This window comes from Rattus norvegicus, chromosome 10 (genome assembly GCF_036323735.1).
Source record: "Rattus norvegicus strain BN/NHsdMcwi chromosome 10, GRCr8, whole genome shotgun sequence".
In the NCBI taxonomy this organism is placed as follows: Eukaryota; Metazoa; Chordata; class Mammalia; order Rodentia; family Muridae; genus Rattus; species Rattus norvegicus.
Window position 1 is genome coordinate 42,741,233 of NC_086028.1, and position 18,768 is coordinate 42,760,000.

General features: G+C 48.1%; 2 protein-coding genes across 9 annotated transcripts in view; one reads left to right on the forward strand and one right to left on the reverse strand.

Moving 5' to 3' along the window:
- Larp1 (La ribonucleoprotein 1, translational regulator) overlaps window positions 1-5,584 on the forward strand; it is a 54,984-nt gene extending 49,400 nt beyond the window's left edge. For both annotated transcript variants that reach the window (NM_001427639.1, XM_039087207.2), the window contains 3 exon segments: window positions 502-611; window positions 706-833; window positions 2,060-5,584. In NM_001427639.1, coding sequence (NP_001414568.1) covers window positions 502-611; window positions 706-833; window positions 2,060-2,266 — 445 coding nt within the window. In that variant the 3' untranslated portion in view covers window positions 2,267-5,584.
- Window positions 5,585-6,090: 506 nt separating this feature from the next.
- The window catches only part of Faxdc2 (fatty acid hydroxylase domain containing 2), a 24,834-nt gene continuing 12,156 nt past the window's right edge, over window positions 6,091-18,768 (reverse strand). For 3 of the 7 annotated variants that reach the window (XM_017597634.3, XM_039087209.2, XM_063270030.1), the window contains 7 exons: window positions 16,592-16,683; window positions 16,408-16,511; window positions 13,410-13,531; window positions 9,888-10,093; window positions 9,409-9,514; window positions 8,921-9,087; window positions 6,091-7,485 (listed from right to left, as the gene is read on the reverse strand). In XM_017597634.3, coding sequence (XP_017453123.1) covers window positions 7,293-7,485; window positions 8,921-9,087; window positions 9,409-9,514; window positions 9,888-10,093; window positions 13,410-13,531; window positions 16,408-16,511; window positions 16,592-16,683 — 990 coding nt within the window. In that variant the 3' untranslated portion in view covers window positions 6,091-7,292. Of the gene's footprint in view, window positions 7,486-8,635; window positions 8,840-8,920; window positions 9,088-9,408; window positions 9,515-9,887; window positions 10,094-13,409; window positions 13,532-16,407; window positions 16,529-16,591; window positions 16,684-18,768 lie in introns of those variants that run through there. The other 4 variants (XM_039087212.2, XM_039087208.2, XM_039087213.2 and 1 more) reach the window with 4 other exon arrangements.

Below are 18,768 nucleotides of genomic sequence, written 5' to 3' on the forward strand. Positions count from 1 at the left end.
TCTAAACAACTCTATTACTTAGAGTTTTGTATTTTGTTTAATTGTGAATACTTTTATGTGTCTGTAAAATATAAATATTTTCTGGTCTTTTGGTTTTACATTTCTAGTGGTAATGAACAAACATGGTGATTGGTGTGGGTCAGAGAGGTGGTATAGGAATGAGTGTTTTCCTGTGATTGGATAGATAGGTGATTTTTTTTGTCTTCATGATTTTGCCTTCATTTTGTTTGTCAGGGCTACTCTACTGCTTTTGGAGCAAAAAGCAGATCAATGTGAGTACAGCAGATCAAGGTGGGCAGAACTGACTGAGCTCTGCAAAACTAAACAGCTCTTCAGGGCTGTATTACTGCTGCTGTCCGTTTGCAGTGGGCCTGCCATGTGTCCAGTCCAGGATAGTTGACTGTCTTAACTATTCAGAGTGTCTTTGCTAGGCCAACAACCCCTGCTCCCCTCTCCATTCAAGTGGGTCTTGTGCCAGCTTCATTTCCCTACCCTCCACAGGTACGGTTTGGAGTGCCTTTTTCGATACTACAGTTACGGCCTAGAGAAGAAGTTCCGGCTGGACATATTCAAGGATTTCCAGGAGGAGACTGTGAAGGACTACGAGGCTGGTAAGAGTCTGTCAGAGTTGCAGTGGCCTTCCTGGGCCTTACTGTGTTACACCCCAACTCTCTCTTCATAGTCCACCTACCCATTTTTTCACAGGCCAGCTCTATGGATTGGAGAAATTCTGGGCCTTCTTGAAATATTCCAAAGCCAAAAATTTGGACATTGACCCCAAACTGCAAGAATACCTCGGCAAATTCCGCCGTCTAGAAGACTTCCGAGTGGACGTGAGTGAAAGTCTCTCCTGACTCCTAACTGTCCTGTAAAGAGCGTCCCTCTGCTGTCTGTGACGTCCACATGACAGTGGACAGCAGCAGGTGCTCACTAGAGTTGCTGTTTCCAGCTTCTCTCCTATTGTCACAGCCTACCTGCTTATCCAGGCCCACTACTGCTAGTTTGTGTCAGGATCAGGACCAGCTACTCTGATAAATATACTTGTTCCTTCTGGGAAAAGAAATTTGTAAATTAATGTCCAGTCCTCTATTGTCTAGAGCAGTGCCTCAATAGTGACATCCTGTGGTGAGTCTGGATATTGCTTCTGAGTGTGTCAACAGCTGCCTTTAAAGGCAGCTTAATTGACTCATCTTTGGTGTCTGTGCAAAGTACTTCAAGTGAGATTTTCCTCCAAGAAGTCTGTGGTACTGGAGGTTTACCTCAGTGGTAAGGTACATGTTTAACCTATTGAAGGCCCTGGTTTTGATGACCAGCACCAAAGAAGATAGAAAGGCTTTTAACCAAAAAGTTGATAATGTACAGTCTCTGATACTCAGGTTGTTCTCTTAAGAACTTTTAGCAGAAAGTTGGTAGGTGTAAGTAAGTAGCAGCAGCAGCCCTTAGTTCTTTTAGAACTGACACTTCCTGGGGCCCAGACTGCTGAGCACACAGTTCCTGCATTCTGAACCCCTAGTGGCGAGCATAGGTAAGAGTGTCATCAATTTACAGATTGGTAAGCTGGGCTTGTTCTTACCTACTCTTGAGAGGAGAGAGTGTGCTAAGGACCAATGGCTGGACCTTAGTACCTGGAAAGTGCTTTTGGTGGCCTTTGGTGATAGTAGGGCAAGCTGAATCAGTCTTCATTGTTGACTCATGGGCTTGGTGAAGGCTGGAATAAGACTGCTCCAGTATATGTGGCTCTCTCTATACCAATATAGCCCATACATACACCATGTTGCATTCCATGTACCATAGGTCTTTTCCTAAGAGAACCTTTGTAGAAGGGGACAAAAATTTACAGGATCAAAACCTCATCTTTAGGATATGGACCTAAATATAGGAAGCCTTTGACAAATTACTTTGTTTGGTCCCACTCCTTATTTCTGGTAGTGTCCACATGAAAGGACAGGACATAAACCAAACCACTGTCCACATTTGGAAGTGGAAAGGAGACCTCTGATTGGTTCTGGAAAGTGGTGTGGCTAGTGTTCTCTGACCACTTTTGACTCCTCTGTTACAGCCCCCCATGGGCGAGGAAGGCAACCACAAGCGACACCCAGTAGTAGCAGGAGGCAGCGGAGAGGGCAGGAAGCGGTGCCCTTCCCAGTCTTCCAGCAGGCCTGCCACTGGGATCAGCCAACCCCCTACGACACCTACTGGCCAGGCCACTCGAGAAGATGCCAAATGGACAAGCCAGCACACGGACACACTGACTTTGGGAAAGTGAATGACCAGAAGCCCCATGGGGTTTGGGATAGAAGGGGTGGGGTGGGTGAGGATCTATGGGGGTGCCCAGGCTCAGGAGAGTGAACAAGAGAAGGGACAGGCCTCGAGTTATTGAGGATAGGCCTTTGCGCTAAGTAGCAGTGTATACAACATTTGGGCTATTAGCGGTGCTCCTGGGCGGGAGCCTCCAGTTGCTACCCCTTCCCCTGTCTCCATGACCTTCCATCATAACTTCTAAGGGGGGAGGGGAAGGGGGGAGATTTTATATATATATATATATATATATATATACATATATATATATCAAGTTTTAAATTATTGATAGTTTGTCTGGATTACCAAAATCACTCTTCAGCCCTTCCTGTGGCTGTTAGGTCGACCTGTCTCCCCTGCCTCTTCCCGCTCCCCTCAAGCCAACTATGCAGCCCACCAGAAGGCTCTGGCGGTTCCCATGGGCCCTAGAAGCACCAGCCCCTTGATCACCTGGGGTTTGCCATCACCGTGTCCCTGCTGTTCCACATGCCCTTCTGCCACCTCTGGGGGAAGGAAACCAAAGGATCTCAGTGGGGGTTGGGGAGCTTCAGCCTCTCCCCCCTCACCCCCTCGCCCCACCCCAGAGATGCTGCTCACACCAGAAGAGACTATTGAAAGATGATTCATTTTATTTTTTTCTCTGACCTTTTCCATCCTTGGGAAAACAGAAAACAAAAAAACAAAAAAAAAAAAAACAAACAAAAACAAAACAAAACCAAAAAAAAAAACAAAAAAAAGAAAAAGAAAGATAAAAGAAGAAAGAAAAAAACAAAATCGACCACTTTTTAAAAATGACAAAAAAAAAAAAATCAGAACCCACCTAATCCATAGAAAGTGATGTCTTTCCCCCTCCTTGGAATTTTTCTTCTGTTCTGTTTTTGGAAATAATATTTTTTTAAAAGTTGCCTTATTGTGGAGCGGGAACCTGAACTAATGCCCAAATGCCTGTTTTCCTGAGCCTCTGGAAGAGCTCCGCCTGCCGGGGATGTCCCTGGGCTTGGACTCACTAGAATTTCTTCGGGACTGAGTTGCATGTACCAGGCCTCCTGCCTGGAGGCAAGAGAGTTGGGGCAGTTTTATCAGAACTGTGCCCAGAACACCCCTGCTGTTGCATTGTCTGAAGCTGATGTCCTGTGTCTGCACACTGTCGCCACTGTTCTTGTTCTGCTTTCTTTCGACTCACCAGGCCTGCCCTGCTTTGCCCTGCCCTGTCCCACCCTGCCCTGCTGCCCTGAGAACCCCAAGGCCAAGTTTGCTTCAAACTGTTGTAAACAGAATTGGTCTTGCCTGGTACACACTTGTCCACAGTCTGCACATCTCCTCAACCCCAGAACAAGGGAATGAACACCCACCAGTGTCCACAACTTAGATCTGTGTCTAACCTTAAAGACCTTTGACCTCAAGGAGGTTTGTGTCACAAGGTGGAGAAAGGTACCATTCTCTAAAGGTCTGATGTGGTCTTCCCTCCCATCTTAATACCATCACCCCCTGCAAGCCATCTCTGCCCACCTCTCATTGACCCTGCCTGGGATAGAGGGGTGAGAGGAACCAAGGGCTGGGGAATCCTGACGTTTGGTGAAGCCCCATGGCAGGAAGGTATATGTGGACAGAGTATACCTGACTTCTCTTCAGAAGCCACTGACTGCCTGAGCTGCACTTCAAATGCCAGAGGAGTGGCTGGAAGCTGCTGTCACCACGAGCTGAGGAGGGTGATGAAGGACTGAGCACACAGGCTGGGGAGACTGCATGCTCACCCCACACTGGGACCTGGGCGGCACAAGGAGGTGTGGTCTTTTTTGCTCAGTTAATTGAAACTTGTGTGACCTTCCTCATCACTGAGTTCCTCAATTGTCCCAAAAGTTGGGACTAGGACACAGCAACCCAGCTGGCAAGTGTTTGCCTCTGCCTTGGGTACCTTGTCACTTTTAGCTCATGCCTTGTCCCACTCTGTCCTCCCGGTGCTTAGAATGTGGGAATCCCTTGCCAGCTCCTGTAAGACTCTCTTGTCCCAAACAAATATGGGAACAGGATCTGCTGCTGGGATCTGAGGCCTTCTGAGTTTGGTACCTGCCCTATGGTACACCTTCACCAAACAGTGGGCTCCCTTCTTCCCTTCCCTGTCTTCCTTTCCTTTCCTTGCTCAGTCCTATACTGTATATCCTGTACCACAGAACCTCAGGGCTCGAGGCCCAGTGTCAGGGAAGGTGGTTTCCATCTAGACTATCCAGGCTAGGTTTGCCATTCTCTCCCGGATCCTCCCAGACCCTCTGAGGGAAGAAGCCCCTCTGGGGTGGGAAGGCAAGGCTATCATCTCAACCCAGGCTGAGGAGGGGTGGGAGTGTGTGTGTGTGTGTGTGTGTGTGTGTGTGTTTTGTGACATGTTAAAGAGTTGATGTTGCAGAGTAGTTTACATCCTCACCTTCTGAAGACACTTGAATTTAGGACCGATGTATCTGTGACAAGTATGCCAGGAGTGGCGGGGGCCACCAGAGCAAGCCACTTCCCCATCACCATCTTCCCATGGGATCCAAGACCTAAGACAGCCTGCCAAATGGAACCGCCTTCATCCTCTGCCTGTGCAGGGTTGGTCATCCACCTGGGCCCAGCAAGGAGCAGAGTGTTGTTTGCCCTCTGAGCCTCAAGAGTAAATTTGCTACTCGAAGAGAAGGCTGCCTGGCCCTGCTCCAGCCTGGACCCCAGGTTCAGACAGAGGTGCTGAGCCCCATGTCAAGTTGTTAAATGTTTTTGTTCTGTAGCTCCGTCCCACTCCTTTTTGATGATATTTACAAAAGAAAGCAAGCTGCTTGGAAGGTCTGGACGTGAGGGAAAGGGCATGAAGACAAGGCTGATAGTGGGGAGTGCTAGAGGCTTGGTTGTTCCCCTGGATAGGACCCCAGAGTCTCTCTAGTTAAAGGGCCCCTAGGTTCTCCCCAGCTCCCACCCTCTCCTCCAGCCATGGTGATGGCAGAGGCAGAAGAAAACTTTGAGCCCAGTTCTCACAGGAAAGGAAAACTCTCATGGGCTTTGCAGAGAAGGTTCCACCTTACGCTCGTACATTGTCTTTACCATGTTCTAGGATATCACATTCAACAGGACAAAAAAATGTAAAATACTTGAATGAGCTTGTATTATAACATTAATATTATTGAGAGTGTCTGCTTCCCAGGCTGAAGTGATTCATTCATTATTCTGGTCCTGCTCTAGTCCTTTGTAATTGGTGGTAATTATTATGCTTTTCTTTTTAATACAAAAAAATGTATAAAAATAAAAACTTGAAAAGGCAAAACACTGGCTGGTCTCCCATCTGGGACACTGCTGTTGGGTGTGAGAGAGAGAAACTTGGTGTGTCCCCCCAGATGGAGGAGCCCACGCTGTACGTGAGCATAGCTACAATACACTCTCAAGAAAAGACTGCTTTTGGCTCCTGGGCATCTGCCTAAGGCAGGCTCTTGGTACTGCTAGTGCATTCAGGTGCTTGGCCAACCTTGACCCTCGTTGACTCTGCATGTTGTGAAGCTTGAGAAAAGGTGAAGTTGGGTTTTCATTCCCCACAATGTATGCAAGAATTCCTTATGTAGAGTGTTTAATTTCCTCCAAGACCTGACACTTTGCTAGTTTCTTACTGTCAGGTAGTAGGATGGTCACTACCAGTGTCCTCTATTCTGTAAGTTGCCCGATGAAGCACACCCACCTCAGTCATGGTCATTAGGAGCAGCTGTGTCCGTTGGCTCCTTAGTTGTGTGCCCTTAGTTCCCCAAGTGTTCGGGGGAGGCCAGTGACAACACAATCTACTGGAGTTAAACAGACTTTATTACATGCTGCTTTTGTTTGTTTTGTGGAGACATTAAGGCCTTAGTCACCAATATTCATGCCTTGTGGTGGGCCATGTACCAGGACAGTACTGCACAGGACCTGTTTGTCTGACTTGATACTGCTGCAGAGAGCATTTCTGATGCTCGTGAAGAAGGGAATAGCTACCGGCCAGTGATGATGGTGGGATTGAGGCAGGTAGGCTCGCACTTGAAGGAGTCTAAGGTGAGGGGAGGCTGCAAGGTCCTCAGTTGCCAGCTGGTCCATCAGATCTTGAGGTTTTGCTCTGTTGTCCAGGCCGGCTTTGAACTGGGCCTAAAGCCCAGGCAGCTGGAAGTGCAGTGCAAAGCTGTTCCCAGCTGGGTTATTTTATAGAAGATACAGGAGGGAGTTTTTTTGACTCATCTCGAACTGGAAATGTTAGATCAACACAGTTGTGCTGGAACTTAACAGATGGTAATGGTGGCAGCCTCCCAGATCCAACCTAAATGCCAAGTTCCTAAGACCTCAGGATTCTTAACCATGTGCTGCCAGGGTGGGGCCTGGTAACGTTTTTTCTGGAGAAACTCTCCTCCTATAGTTCTCCCTGAGACATCTGGAAGAGATGGCCTGCCCTTTGGTAATGTTTTGTTGGTAGAAGGCTGGTTTGGATTTAGAGAGTAACTGACTCTCTAAATAATCTCTAAATAATCTAGTAATCCTCCCTAACATGAATGGTCCTGGACCAGAGCCCCAGATTGCACAGGAGTTGGGGTGCACGTCCTAATAAAAAGCTGCTGTAGTTTGTCATTGTTTCTTCTAAGGGACTTGTGTCTGTGGAGAGCAAAAGTAAGTCAAGTTCTCTTGATAGGAAGCAGGGACCACATCTAGCATCTGACCTGTGACTATTCCAGAATACCTTGGCTTTGAGTATGAGAAAAGCTTTTGGAGTCAATCCAACAGCACCCCATTCTCTGTATCCTGCCTAGGCCACAGGGGAGTTGTATGGGAGTGGAGCAGAGGACTAGGGGATTCACCCTGACTCAGTGATTTGTCTCATCTGGCTAGCCTCCAGCTTAAATAGTTCTTCGCTAAATCCTAAGTGACATGAGAAGTAATTTGGGGGAAGCCTGGATCCTATCATAACCTTAGAGTATGGTGGCCAAGGGAAGCAAATTTTTAAGGGCAGCATGGCCCCAGGCTGTCTACTGATGAGGGAGTGGGCCGGATGGTCCAAGTGCACTTCCTGTTTTCTTTGGAGGATCAGGGATGCTTTCTGAGAGTGGGGTGAAGCCCAGCAGAATGACATGTCTCTCATAAGCCTTGGTCTGCTTAAACATAACATCAGTCCCATGCAGGTGGTCCATCACACCCAGCACCCCATAGCACTGGTTGAACCTGAAGGAAGGAAGAAAATTAACCAGCTAACACTGGTGGGAAGTTCTGAGTCTCTCATTTTTCTGTCCTCCTCTCCCATAGGTAACACCACCCACCATGTTGCCCAGCTGTATCTGTAGAGCCTGGGGTATTCCTTTGAGGGTTCTGTTTGATGGTGATCTTTAAAAGATTTGTTTATTATATATAGCTAATACTGTAGCTGTCTTCAGACACACCAGAAGAGGGCATCAGATCCCATTACAGATGGTTGTGAGCCACCATGTGGTTGCTGGGATTTGAACTCAGGACCTCTAGAAGAGCAGACAGTGCTCTTAATCACTGAGGCATTTCTCTAGCCCACTGTTAGTGAACCAAAGCTCACTATGTGTAGCTGGCTTTGAACTTGTGGCACTGCTTCTGCCTCAGCTTCCACAGTGATGGTATTTAAAATTGTGAGCCACTCTGTGATGGTTTTTAAACTGGAGAATAGGGCCCTGGGCCTTGCACATGCTAGGTGGGTACCTACCAGCCCCCTTTCTGTGTGTGTGTGACTACACACAGATCAACTGGAGTGTCAGTGTCCTCCACCTCACCCACACTCCTTTCTTCCTACACCTGGAGTTCTCCTTTTTGGCTAAAGCTAGTAGCCAGTAAGCACCAGCTATCCTGTCTCTGTCCCCTGTGCTAAGTAAGCACAGGACAAGGCTGACATTTATGTGAGTGCTGAAATCTCACTGTATAGGCCTGGCTTGCCTGGAACTCTCCCAGACCAGTTAACTCCACACGGAGCCCACCCACCTGCCAGGTCCTGGGATTAAAGGCTTGCCACCATTCCGCTGCTGCAGCAAGCACTTCAACTGCTAGGCCATCTCTCTGGGACCTCCCTACCTGCTTTTACTGTGTGATTCTGGTTTGCAGAAGTTAGAACTTCAAGCATACCCGGCCTATGCTGTTGTGGTAGGCTGAGAGGCTCCCTGCATCAAAACACCATGGAAGACCTTAGGAGGCAGGATCCCGCTGTGCACTATGTATTTTGACTGGTGAGTTTAGAATGGTACCCAAGAGCCTGTGTTCTAAGTGTGTCTGGTGACCCAGGAAAAGCCTGGGTAAGGCCAGTTGCAGTGTGGCACATTTAATCCCAGCACTCAGGAGGCAGAGGCAGGCAGATGTCTGAGTTTGAGACCAGCAAGGTCTCATATATTAAGTTTTAGGACACCCAGAACTACATAGAGAAACCCTGTCTCAAAACTAAGATGCTTCATTCAGTGTGTCAGGTTTTTATGTACATGGGTTCTGAGGAGAAGATTCAAGGCTCCCAAGATTCAGAAGGTCCAGATCCTAAATAATGATTAAAACTCACAACTGCAGGAAGAACCTAGTGTCAGGAAAAAAAGGAAAAGATCAAGGTGATAAACACCACCGTCTCCTGAGAGGAGCAAGGGTGCTGTTGGCTTACTTGAGATGGTGGTAGTCATGGAACTCAGGTGAAGGCAGGAAGGGTAAGTGGTAGCCACAGTGGGTGATCGAGCTGACGATGAGAACCAGGGATAACCACACGGTAATAGAAGACAAGTGAGAGCCCATTGCTAGAGGACCCACCATAACTGGCAACATGTTGGAAACCTGCAAGAGAAAGGAGGGTTCCAGGAGATGGAGGGACCCAGCTGGGTGTTCACTCTGCCCTGCATGATGCTGCAAGGAAATTGGTTGCCTCAGTTTGTAATGGGACAACACTCGCTTAGCTTCACCTCCTCCTCGAACAGAATCAGCATGTAAGAGGTTGTTGGGAAGACTATGGTAATGGACACTGGGTACCTGGCACAGCCAAGAGATGGAGGCTATTCACTGAGGGGTGGGAGAGAGGAGGAAGAAGGGGAGGAAGAGAAGAAAGCAGGGCAGGGAAGCTTCAGCCTCTGCTTCTGGAGCCTTAGGAGCTGTATTTACCACATGTTCTATAGGGTCGGCGTATATTGAGATCAAACCAATGGGTGTTGTCCATTCATGATGTTTCTTGTGAACTTTCTTGAACAACTTTGGGTGGTGAAAGAGCCTGGAAAGATAATTGGTAACTGTCAACCCCCCTTTTCCCTTCATCCTAAGCAGATCATCAGAAAGCCAGGGGGAATGTGGTCCCCATCTGAGGTGCGGGCAACTACTCCTTGCCCTCCTCCAGTCAGTCTCATTGTGGATGATGAGGCTGGCTTAACATCGCCTGACAACTGCAGTGGTGAAGCAAACTGACACCCAGAAAGCACTAGCAGGAAGCGGATGGGAGCCCTCTCTCCCATACACACAGCTTATTTTTTCACTGGGCATTGTTTCAAGTTGGAGAATCAGTTTTGTCTCTGGCAGTTACTGGGTATGGCCTGAGAATAGAGACCACAGTTTGCCAATGTGGGGCTGACTGCATGTAGGGAGCTCACCGATGTGAGTAGTAGAACAAGATTTCCTGCACAAGGGTGAAAAGGACCAGCTCCACCAGGATCCAGTGGAAGGTTGGCAGCTCTCGACAGCAGGGGTCTCCTGTCCACTTTAAGAAAGGATAGAGGATGACCAGCATGGGGAAAGAGATGACGCTCTGGTTGAAGATAACTGTGCGGATAGACTGACGCAGCTTCACAGGGTCTACCTGCCAGGACAGAACAGGGAGGAGCATGTGAAAAATAGGTTTCCACCTGACCTGCTCAGGGTGGGTTTCTGGGGGTGACTGGGGTAGTCCTCAGTCTGGCAATGTTCCCACCAGAGCATAGGTTCTGTGGGCCAGCGTCCATCACTGCCTAATTCTGCCCCACAGTACTTTACACAGCCAAATACCAGTTAAACAGAGAAACAGATGCTCACTCAGCCATCTTAAAGGGTTCCAGGAGAGATCTGTGACCTGAGAGCAGGCTGTCCTGCACTAGGCTTACAAAGTGAACAACGTGGATTTGAGGCCAGCATGGGTAGGCCTCCACCTCGCTCAGCTTCCTCTGCTTGGGGCCAATCTAGTGAGGCTGAACAGACAAACTTGTCCCAGAAGGAGAGGCTAAATAGTCTCTTTGGTTGTCAACCTTTGGGCTCCCAGCCTCCACAAGTGCCCTTGTGGCTACAAGAAACCTGTCAGGAATATGTGGCCTGAAAATTAGGCCACTGGTATGACTGGTCTACAGAAACAGAAAGGAGGCAACTTCCTTATGGGAAAGAGACTTAGAAAGGACAGTGCTCCTCCAGTGTCTCACACCTGGAACAGTTCAGGGAAAAGCTATAGATTGTAGAGTATTTAAATGGATGAGTTAGTCTGTAGACGAGTCTCGTATATTTGTCCTACATTTCTGTCTGTATGGTTAAAACTTTCTTACTAGTAAATGTTTGGAAAAAGAGACAGATGAGAACAAGGATAGAGACTGTTTTAAGACACTGCGTAGATGGCTGAGACAATATAGACAGCTCTGAGAGACTACATAGATGTCAGAGGGCTTTGCCTTAAAAGTGAGTATAATGGGGGGGGGTGTGCCTGTGTGAAGTGGGGCAAAGGGCTGATGTTGGTTTTGGTTTTTAAAACATTCTTGGCGGTTAGTGGTGAAGAGCACAGGCTCTTCCCAGGCAACCCAGCTTGATTCTCAGCATGCATATGGCAGCTCGCAACTGTCAACCTGACATCCTCTTCTCTGTGGGCACTGTGTACAAAATGTACACAGACATACCTGCAGGCAGAACACCCATCTAAAGAAACAGTCACTTGCAGTCCTTATTGGTCCTCCTGCCTCCCTTTCAAATGCTGGGATTCCAGCTGTTTGCCACCACACCCAGCCAGGTTTGTGTTTTGTTTTTTAGAGATGGAACAATTAAAGCATTTACATGATCGTGCAAAGAGAAGCTGTGTTGTGGGAGAGAGGGGAGGTAGGAAGGAGGGAAGAATGAAGAAGCTGAGACCATTTCCTGGGGTAGGAAGGACAGGAGGCAGAAGTGGCAGGCACAGATGTGGACCAAAAGGAACGAAGGAGTGAGACAGGAGTGCTGAGAGCCGAGGGTGGGTCTTGCTTTCATTTCCTCAATGTGGTAGAAGCCAGGTCAGAAAGGAGGTGTTGAGAGAGGAGAGGTGTGTATAGGCAAGGAGATGAGAAGAGTGGCTGTGTGGGCAGGCTAAGATCCAAAGAATGCGGGGTTGGGGATTTAGCTCAGTGGTGTAGAGCACTTGCCTAGCAAGCACAAGGTTCTAGGTTCAGTCCTCAGTTCTCGGGGGAGAAAAAGACAGAGCTGTGGCCTGGTGATGATACAGGGTGGGGCCGGGACATGGCTCAGTGGGTAGAGTGCCTTCTTGGTATCCTTGAAGCTGTAGGTATGATCCCCAACCCAGTGTGAGGTGGAAGGAAGATCAGGAGTTCAAGGTCATCCTCAGCTACATAGTAAGTTGGAGGCCAGCCTGGGCTACATGAGACCCTGTTTGGAATGGAAGAAGAGAAAAAAAGAGGTTCTAGTCTATCTCTGGTTTATCTCAGGGACCATGGCAAAGCCCCACTGAACCATGACAATCAGAGGTCTTAGACCAAATACTGACACAAAGGCCTCCAGTCTGTGTTCTTTCAGGGTGGGCAGGAGGAAACCCTCCCAACTGTCTGGTAGCTGTCATCTCAGGAGAAGACCATTTCAGAAGACACTATCAAGACTTCTTTTTTCCCATTCTGCCTTTGGTGCCAGGCTGGGCAGACAGCCTTGAGAGCAGCGGTGACTCATGCAGGCACCTGGGCAGGTTAGGAGCTGATTGTCAGGACAGGGTTTGGGTGGAGCTGTAGAATAGCTTGTTTTCAGAATCCTCCTCTGCCCTGTGTGTAAGGGAAGGTTGTCTGCAGGTTGTCAGAGTACCAGGAAGGCAAGTTCAGGCTGCATTGTGGTGATTCAATCCCTACAGTAAGCACGTGGAGCTGCTCAGAATCGAGCGCTGTTCCTCCCTTAACTGGCTCACACTACTGGTTGCAATGGATGACTAAGGAGGCTAGGAGCCTCTCCTTTAACCTCAGGCCTCCGGTGGCATAGGCAAGTGGATCTCCATGAGTCCGAGGCCAGCCTGGTCTACACAGAGAACCCTGTCAGAGGTGGGGGAGGGAGGGGGGAGGGACAGGCTAAAACAACTACATTTAGAGTCTGTACCAACACCTGGCATATTGGGGGTGCCCCTGCTTGAGACAGAAATGTCTGGTTTCAGATCCGTGGTCTCAATACCATGGATAGCATGCTGCTATCTCTGAGACCGGCAAGTCTTGGCTGAGGCAGTGATTTATCTTCCTGATATGTCATGGGGCAGCCTGGGTTGGGAATCAGGAGACCAGTACATTAGTACATTGTTCTAGACTGATCACTGGCTGAGTAGCTCCCCCCGTGCATGCGTGTGTGTGTGTGTGCGTGTGTGTGTGCGTGCCGTGTGTGCCGTGTGTGCGTGTGTGTGTGTGCGTGTGTGCCGTGTGTGTGCGTGTGTGTGTGCGTGTGTGTGCGTGTGCGCGTGTGCGTGTGTGTGCGTGTGTGTGTGTGCGTGTGTGTGCGTGTGTGTGCGCTCTGCTGTGCATCTGGACGACAGTGTAAATAGAGTTGGTTGTCTCCATCTACTGTGTGGGTTCTGGGGATGAAACTCAAGTCTTCCAGCTTGACTGCAATTGCTGGACCGCCTTTTAGATGACCCCTTCTTTTTAGATAGGGTCTCATGTAGCCCAGGCTACATTCAAACTTCCTATGTAGCCAAGGATAGCTTTGACTTTCTAATCCTCCTGCCTCGACTTCCAGAGTGCTTGGATTATAGCGTTAGGGATGGAACCCAGGGCTTCTTTTGGGATAGACAAGCTCTCTACCAACCAAGTATACCCCTAGCTCCCTTCTCTTACCTTCTGAATTCAGGTCACCTCAATGATAAGTCTTCGACTTGCCCCAATGTTAGTCCTGCATTCCTAGCTCTTAAGAGATGCAATGACACTTACTGGCTCATTCTTGTCAAGTTGGATGCGGTAGCGGGAGATGAAGGTGGGTTTTCCTGTTCTGTCCACCATCAGTAGAAGGCCATTGAAGCCCCAGAAGCACAGCCCCGGCACGAGGACAACACCTGAGGCAGAGAGCAAAGGGACTTAGAGCAGCCCCAGGTACCACAGTGGCTCACCAGGAAGGAAAATGAACAGGCACATGGATCTGTCTCCTGTCTGGTGACTCACTGTTCAAGTCCTAGCTATGGAACCTGAACAAGTCACTAAGTGTCTGTATTTGTTCTGTCTTGTCTGTCTCTGTCCCCTTTGCACCGTGTGTGTGTGTGTGTGTGTGTGTGTGTGTGTGTGTGTGTGTGTGTGTGTGAGTGACAGGTGAGTGACGGTCTCACTGTGTAGTCCTGGCTGGCTATGTAGACCAGGCTGCCTTGAACTCACAATATATTGCCCACTGCCTCTGCCTCTCAAATCCTGGGATTAAAGGTCTGTACCACCACACCTGAGGTTTTGGGTATTTTTTTACTTGTTTTGAGAAAGGGTCTCAGTCTCTCCCAGATCAGTTTGAAACCCACTGAATAGTCCCCAATAGATCCCAAACTCTCAGCAATCCTCTTGCCTCAGCCACCTGCTGGGATAACAGGTGTTGCTGGTGTACCCTCTCAGCACAAGTAGTGGTGACACGCCCCTTTCCCCTCACAAGTGTTCCTACTTGGTTGCTGATGGCACCCGACCACCCCGTCTATCACTTCCCAATGCCTATGCTGTAGAAAACATCATAGGAAATACTGAGCAAAAGCAGGAGGCTCAGACAGTCAATGGTCGTCCTCAGCCACATTCTGGGACACTGGGATACATGAAGCCCTATGTCAAGAAGAAGGAAAATAGAGCCGGCAGGGTGGCTCAGTGGGCAATGGTCTCACTGAATCAGCCTGAGGAGCTGAGCCTCACCCCACAAACCACAAATGTAGAAGTGCAGAGAGCAGTTACTGCTAAGTCATCTGCTGACCTCCACACACATAATGTGGCATATGCATGTCCCCGGCCACACCACACACAATAATAAATAAAAATTAAAAAAAAATACTGACCGAGATACACTTCATCTGGGCTCTTTGTATCACATCCCGCTTCTCATGTCACTGAATGACCGATGGCAGTCATCCAAGGGACACAGTGGTGTTAACTGCACAGTGACCTCTTACTAGAAGATTGGAAATTCGGAGGAACAAGGACACTGCTTCACTGACCTCTGTCTCTATACCCGTCCTCTAGTCCTTTCCTGCCTCATCGAATACAGTGTCTGGGGTAGGAGGAGCACAGGAAGGACTTAACCAGTGTGAGGAGACCTCTGGTAGATCCATTCTGCAGGACAGTTGGATAGACTCCGAAGTGAAATAGACAGAAAGCAAGTACACATGGGTTTGTTCATAGAAAAGCTGACACAAGCTTAGCTGTTCACAGAAAAGCTAACAAGAAAAGCCAGGTGGTGGGGTTGGGGATTTAGCTCAGTGGTAGAGTGCTTGCCTAGGAAGCACAAGGCCCTGGGTTCGGTCCCCAGCTCCGAAAAAAAGAACCAAAAAAAAAAAAAAAAAAAGAAAAAAAAGAAAAGCCAGGTGGTGGTGCTGCACTGCTGTGATCCCAGCACTTGGGAAACAGAGGCACGCAAATCTCTGAATCTGAGGTCAGCCTAGTGTATAGAGCAAAGTTCCAGAACAGCCAAGGCTACACAGAGAAACCCTGCCTCAAAACACACACACACACACAAATAAAAAGTACAAGGAAACCTAAAGGGGGGCGGGGGTGGGAGGGTTCAGTGGTTAAGAACACTGGCTGCTCTTCCAGAGATCTAGGGTTGAATCCCAGTCCATGGTGGTTCACAACCATTTGTAAATCTAGTTCCAGGGAAGCCAATACCCTCTTCTGACCCTCCCCCCCCAGCTCCTGAACACAGTGCACTCAGGCATGCGCACACATAAAGCACATCAATAGTATTTTTTTTTTTTTTTTTGGTTCTTTTTTTCGGAGCTGGGGACCGAACCCAGGGCCTTGCGCTTCCTAGGTAAGCGCTCTACCACTGAGCTAAATCCCCAGCCCCGCCTTTTTTTTGTATTTTTTTTTTAATACAAGGAAACATTTAAAGAAGTCTGTCTGTTAGCTAGAGACGAGTCTTTCATGTGATACAACAGACCTGGCAAATTGAAATACTGTTGTCCGTGGCAAGATGACTACGGAGTATTCAATTACAACCTTGGTTAAGGGGTTGGGGATTTAGCTCAGTGGTAGAGCGCTTGCCTAGGAAGCGCAAGGCCCTGGGTTCGGTCCCCAGCTCCGAAAAAAAGAACCAAAAAAACAAACAAACAAACAAACAAACAAACGGGCTGGAGAGATGGCTCAGTGGTTAAGAGCACTGACTGTTCTTCCAGAGGTTCTGAGTTCAATTCCCAGCAACCACATGGTGGCTCACAACCATCTGTAATGGGATCTGATGCCCTCTTCTGGTGTGTCTGAAAACAGTGATAGTGTACTTATATAATAAATAAATCTTTAAAAAACAAAACAAAAAAAACAAAACAAAAAAAACAGCAGGTTGGGCAGGTAGTGGTGTGTGCTATGATCCTAACACTCAGAAAGCAGAGGCAGGAGGAGGATCTCTGAGTTCCGGGCCAGCCAGGGCTACATAATGAGATCCCGTGTGAAAAAAACAAAACTACAAAAGAGCAGATTGGGCCCATAGCATAGAGCAGCAGACAAAGGAGCTTGCAGCTAAGCCTGGTAACCTGAGTTCAATTCCCCAGAGCTACATGGTGGAAGGAGAGAACCAACTTCTGCATGTTGTCCTCTGACTACCACATGTGTGCTAAGGCAAGCTCATGCCGGTCCTTCACATGCACATGAAGTAAATATGATGTCGTCGTTGTTGTTGTTGTTGATGATGATGATGATGTAGTATGGGAAAAGAACAAATGTGGTGCCCAACACAGCCCTCCAGCTGGAACCTCACCTATAATGTACAGGATCCACTCGTTGCCTTCAAATGTAGACAGCAGTGTCTCCCACCGGGTCTGCCAAAAGTCGCCAGAAGCACCCCAAAATCTCTGAGGATACCTTGGAAGGAGACAAGACTGGGAAGCCAGCTCTTCCATGCTGTGCCTCTCACCGCGCAGGTCTGGAGGAAGCATACTCACCATGTGATTGAGTTCCAGAAGGCAGCCAACAAGAGCAGCCCCAAGCCCAGGATGAGAGCTGTCCTCCTCATGGAGTCCCAGATATGTCCTTTCTGTAGGAATTAAGAATGTCAGGCCCGTCAGGCTCCTGCTGCGAGCAGGCTGCTGACCTTTCCCAAGTGTGTGGAAGGCCCTTCCCTACCAGGGTTTTTGACTCTCTCTGGGTGTGCTTATGAAAATTAGACTTTAGGTTGGAGGAGGGAAGAAGATTGCCCCAAATACATCAAAAAGGTTGAGCAATGTTGCTGCCCGGATCTGGATAGGAAAGGCTTTTAGCAGCTGTGCCATGTGTGTCATCAGGCCTCTTGGCAAAGAAGTCTTTGCCACTCAATGTGTCCCACACACAACAGAGTCCTTCTGTAGCCATAAATTGATTTGGAACATGGTGCAGTCTGTCTAGTCACTAAAATTAGAATATCACTTTGGAGCAGCCATCCTTAAAGCCTTGGAGTATATAAGAAACATAATAGAGGGCTGGAGAGATGGCTCAGCGGTTAAGAGCACTGACTGCTCTTCCAGAGGTCCTGAGTTCAATACCCAGCAACCACATGGTGGCTCACAACTCTTTTTAAGAAAGGAAGGGGGGTTGGGGATTTAGCTCAGTGGTAGAGCGCTTGCCTAGGAAGCCGAAGCGCAAGGCCCTGGGTTCGGTCCCCAGCTCCGGAAAAAAAGAACCAAAAAAAAAAAAAAGGAAGGAAGGAATAAATAAATGTTTGAAAACTGGGGTGGAGACATGGCCAAGCTGTTCCAAGAGTTTGTTGAGAGCTCACAGGGGCCTGGAACTCCAGCTCTAGGAGATCTAATGCTTTCTTCTGACCCCTCCTATACCTGTGTGCATGCATACCCACATACAAACAGATAAAAACAAAGTTTTTAAAGACTACAGGGAATTAATAAATTATTTAGGGGTTGGGGATTTAGCTTAGCGGTAGAGCGCTTGCCTAGCAAGCACAAGGCCCTGGGTTCAGTCCCCAACTCCGAAAAAAAAAAAAAAAATAAATAAATAAATAAATTATTTACAAAACTGGTGGACCTGAGCTAAGAAACTGCTGAGGAAGACAGGAAGTCCTTGACTGCCCAGGGCTCTCCTTGCCCTGAGGCATGTGTCTCCAAGCTCACAGTGAACTGTATGCCCCAAACTTAAGAATCTCTGGATTCGGACTGGAGAGATGGCTCAGCAGTTAAGAGCACTGGCTGATCGGTCCCCAGCTCCGAAAAAAAGAACCAAAAAAAAAAAAAAAAAAGAGCAATGGTTGCTCTTCCGGAGGTCCTGAGTTCAATTCCCAGCAACCACATGGTGGCTCACAGCCATCTGTAATGGGATCCAATACCCTCTTCTGGTGTGTCTGAAGACAGCGACAGTGTACTTCTATAGAATAAATAAATAAATAAATAAATAAATAAATAAATAAATAAATCTTAAAAAAAAATAGGGTTGGGGATTTAGCTCAGTGGTAGAGCGCTTGCCTAGCAAGCGCAAGGCCCTGGGTTCAGTCCCCAACTCCGAAAAAAAGAAAAAAAAAAAAAATAAAAAATCTCTGGACTCAGCCTCCAAAGTACTGGGATTCCATGTGTGTACCATCTCAAGTGGCCCAGACTGGGTTTCACTGTACACAGAGGAGGCTGAACTTTGAGTTAGATCACGTACACTGTTTTAAGGGGGAGGACTGGTTGTTCCAGGTCATCCTCAGTTACTTAGGTAGCTTGAGGCCAGCCTGAGCTACAGGAGACCTTTGTGTCAAGATAAGTTTGATTCAGCTGTGTGAATGTGGTGACTACCATCGAAGATAATCTGTCTTGCCATTATGCGTTTCCATGGAGATGCAGCCTACTCTCTGGAAGCTTTCTGTGGAGTGCAACTGAAATCCAGGTTTTTGGTTTTTAGAATTATTTATTTTATGTGTGTGCATGTTTTGCCTACATGTTATGCCTGGTGCCCATGTAGTTCAGAAGATGGTGAAAGACATTTTTGGAGTGTGTGTGAGTATGGGTGCATGTGTGAGGTCAAAGGGCAACCTCAGTGTTCCTCTGTTCACCACCGTGCTGGCATCCTCCTGCCTCTGCCTCCCATCTCATTATAGGCGTGCTGGAATTACAGACCCATATCACTGCACCTGCTTGTCTGTGAGTTCATGTTC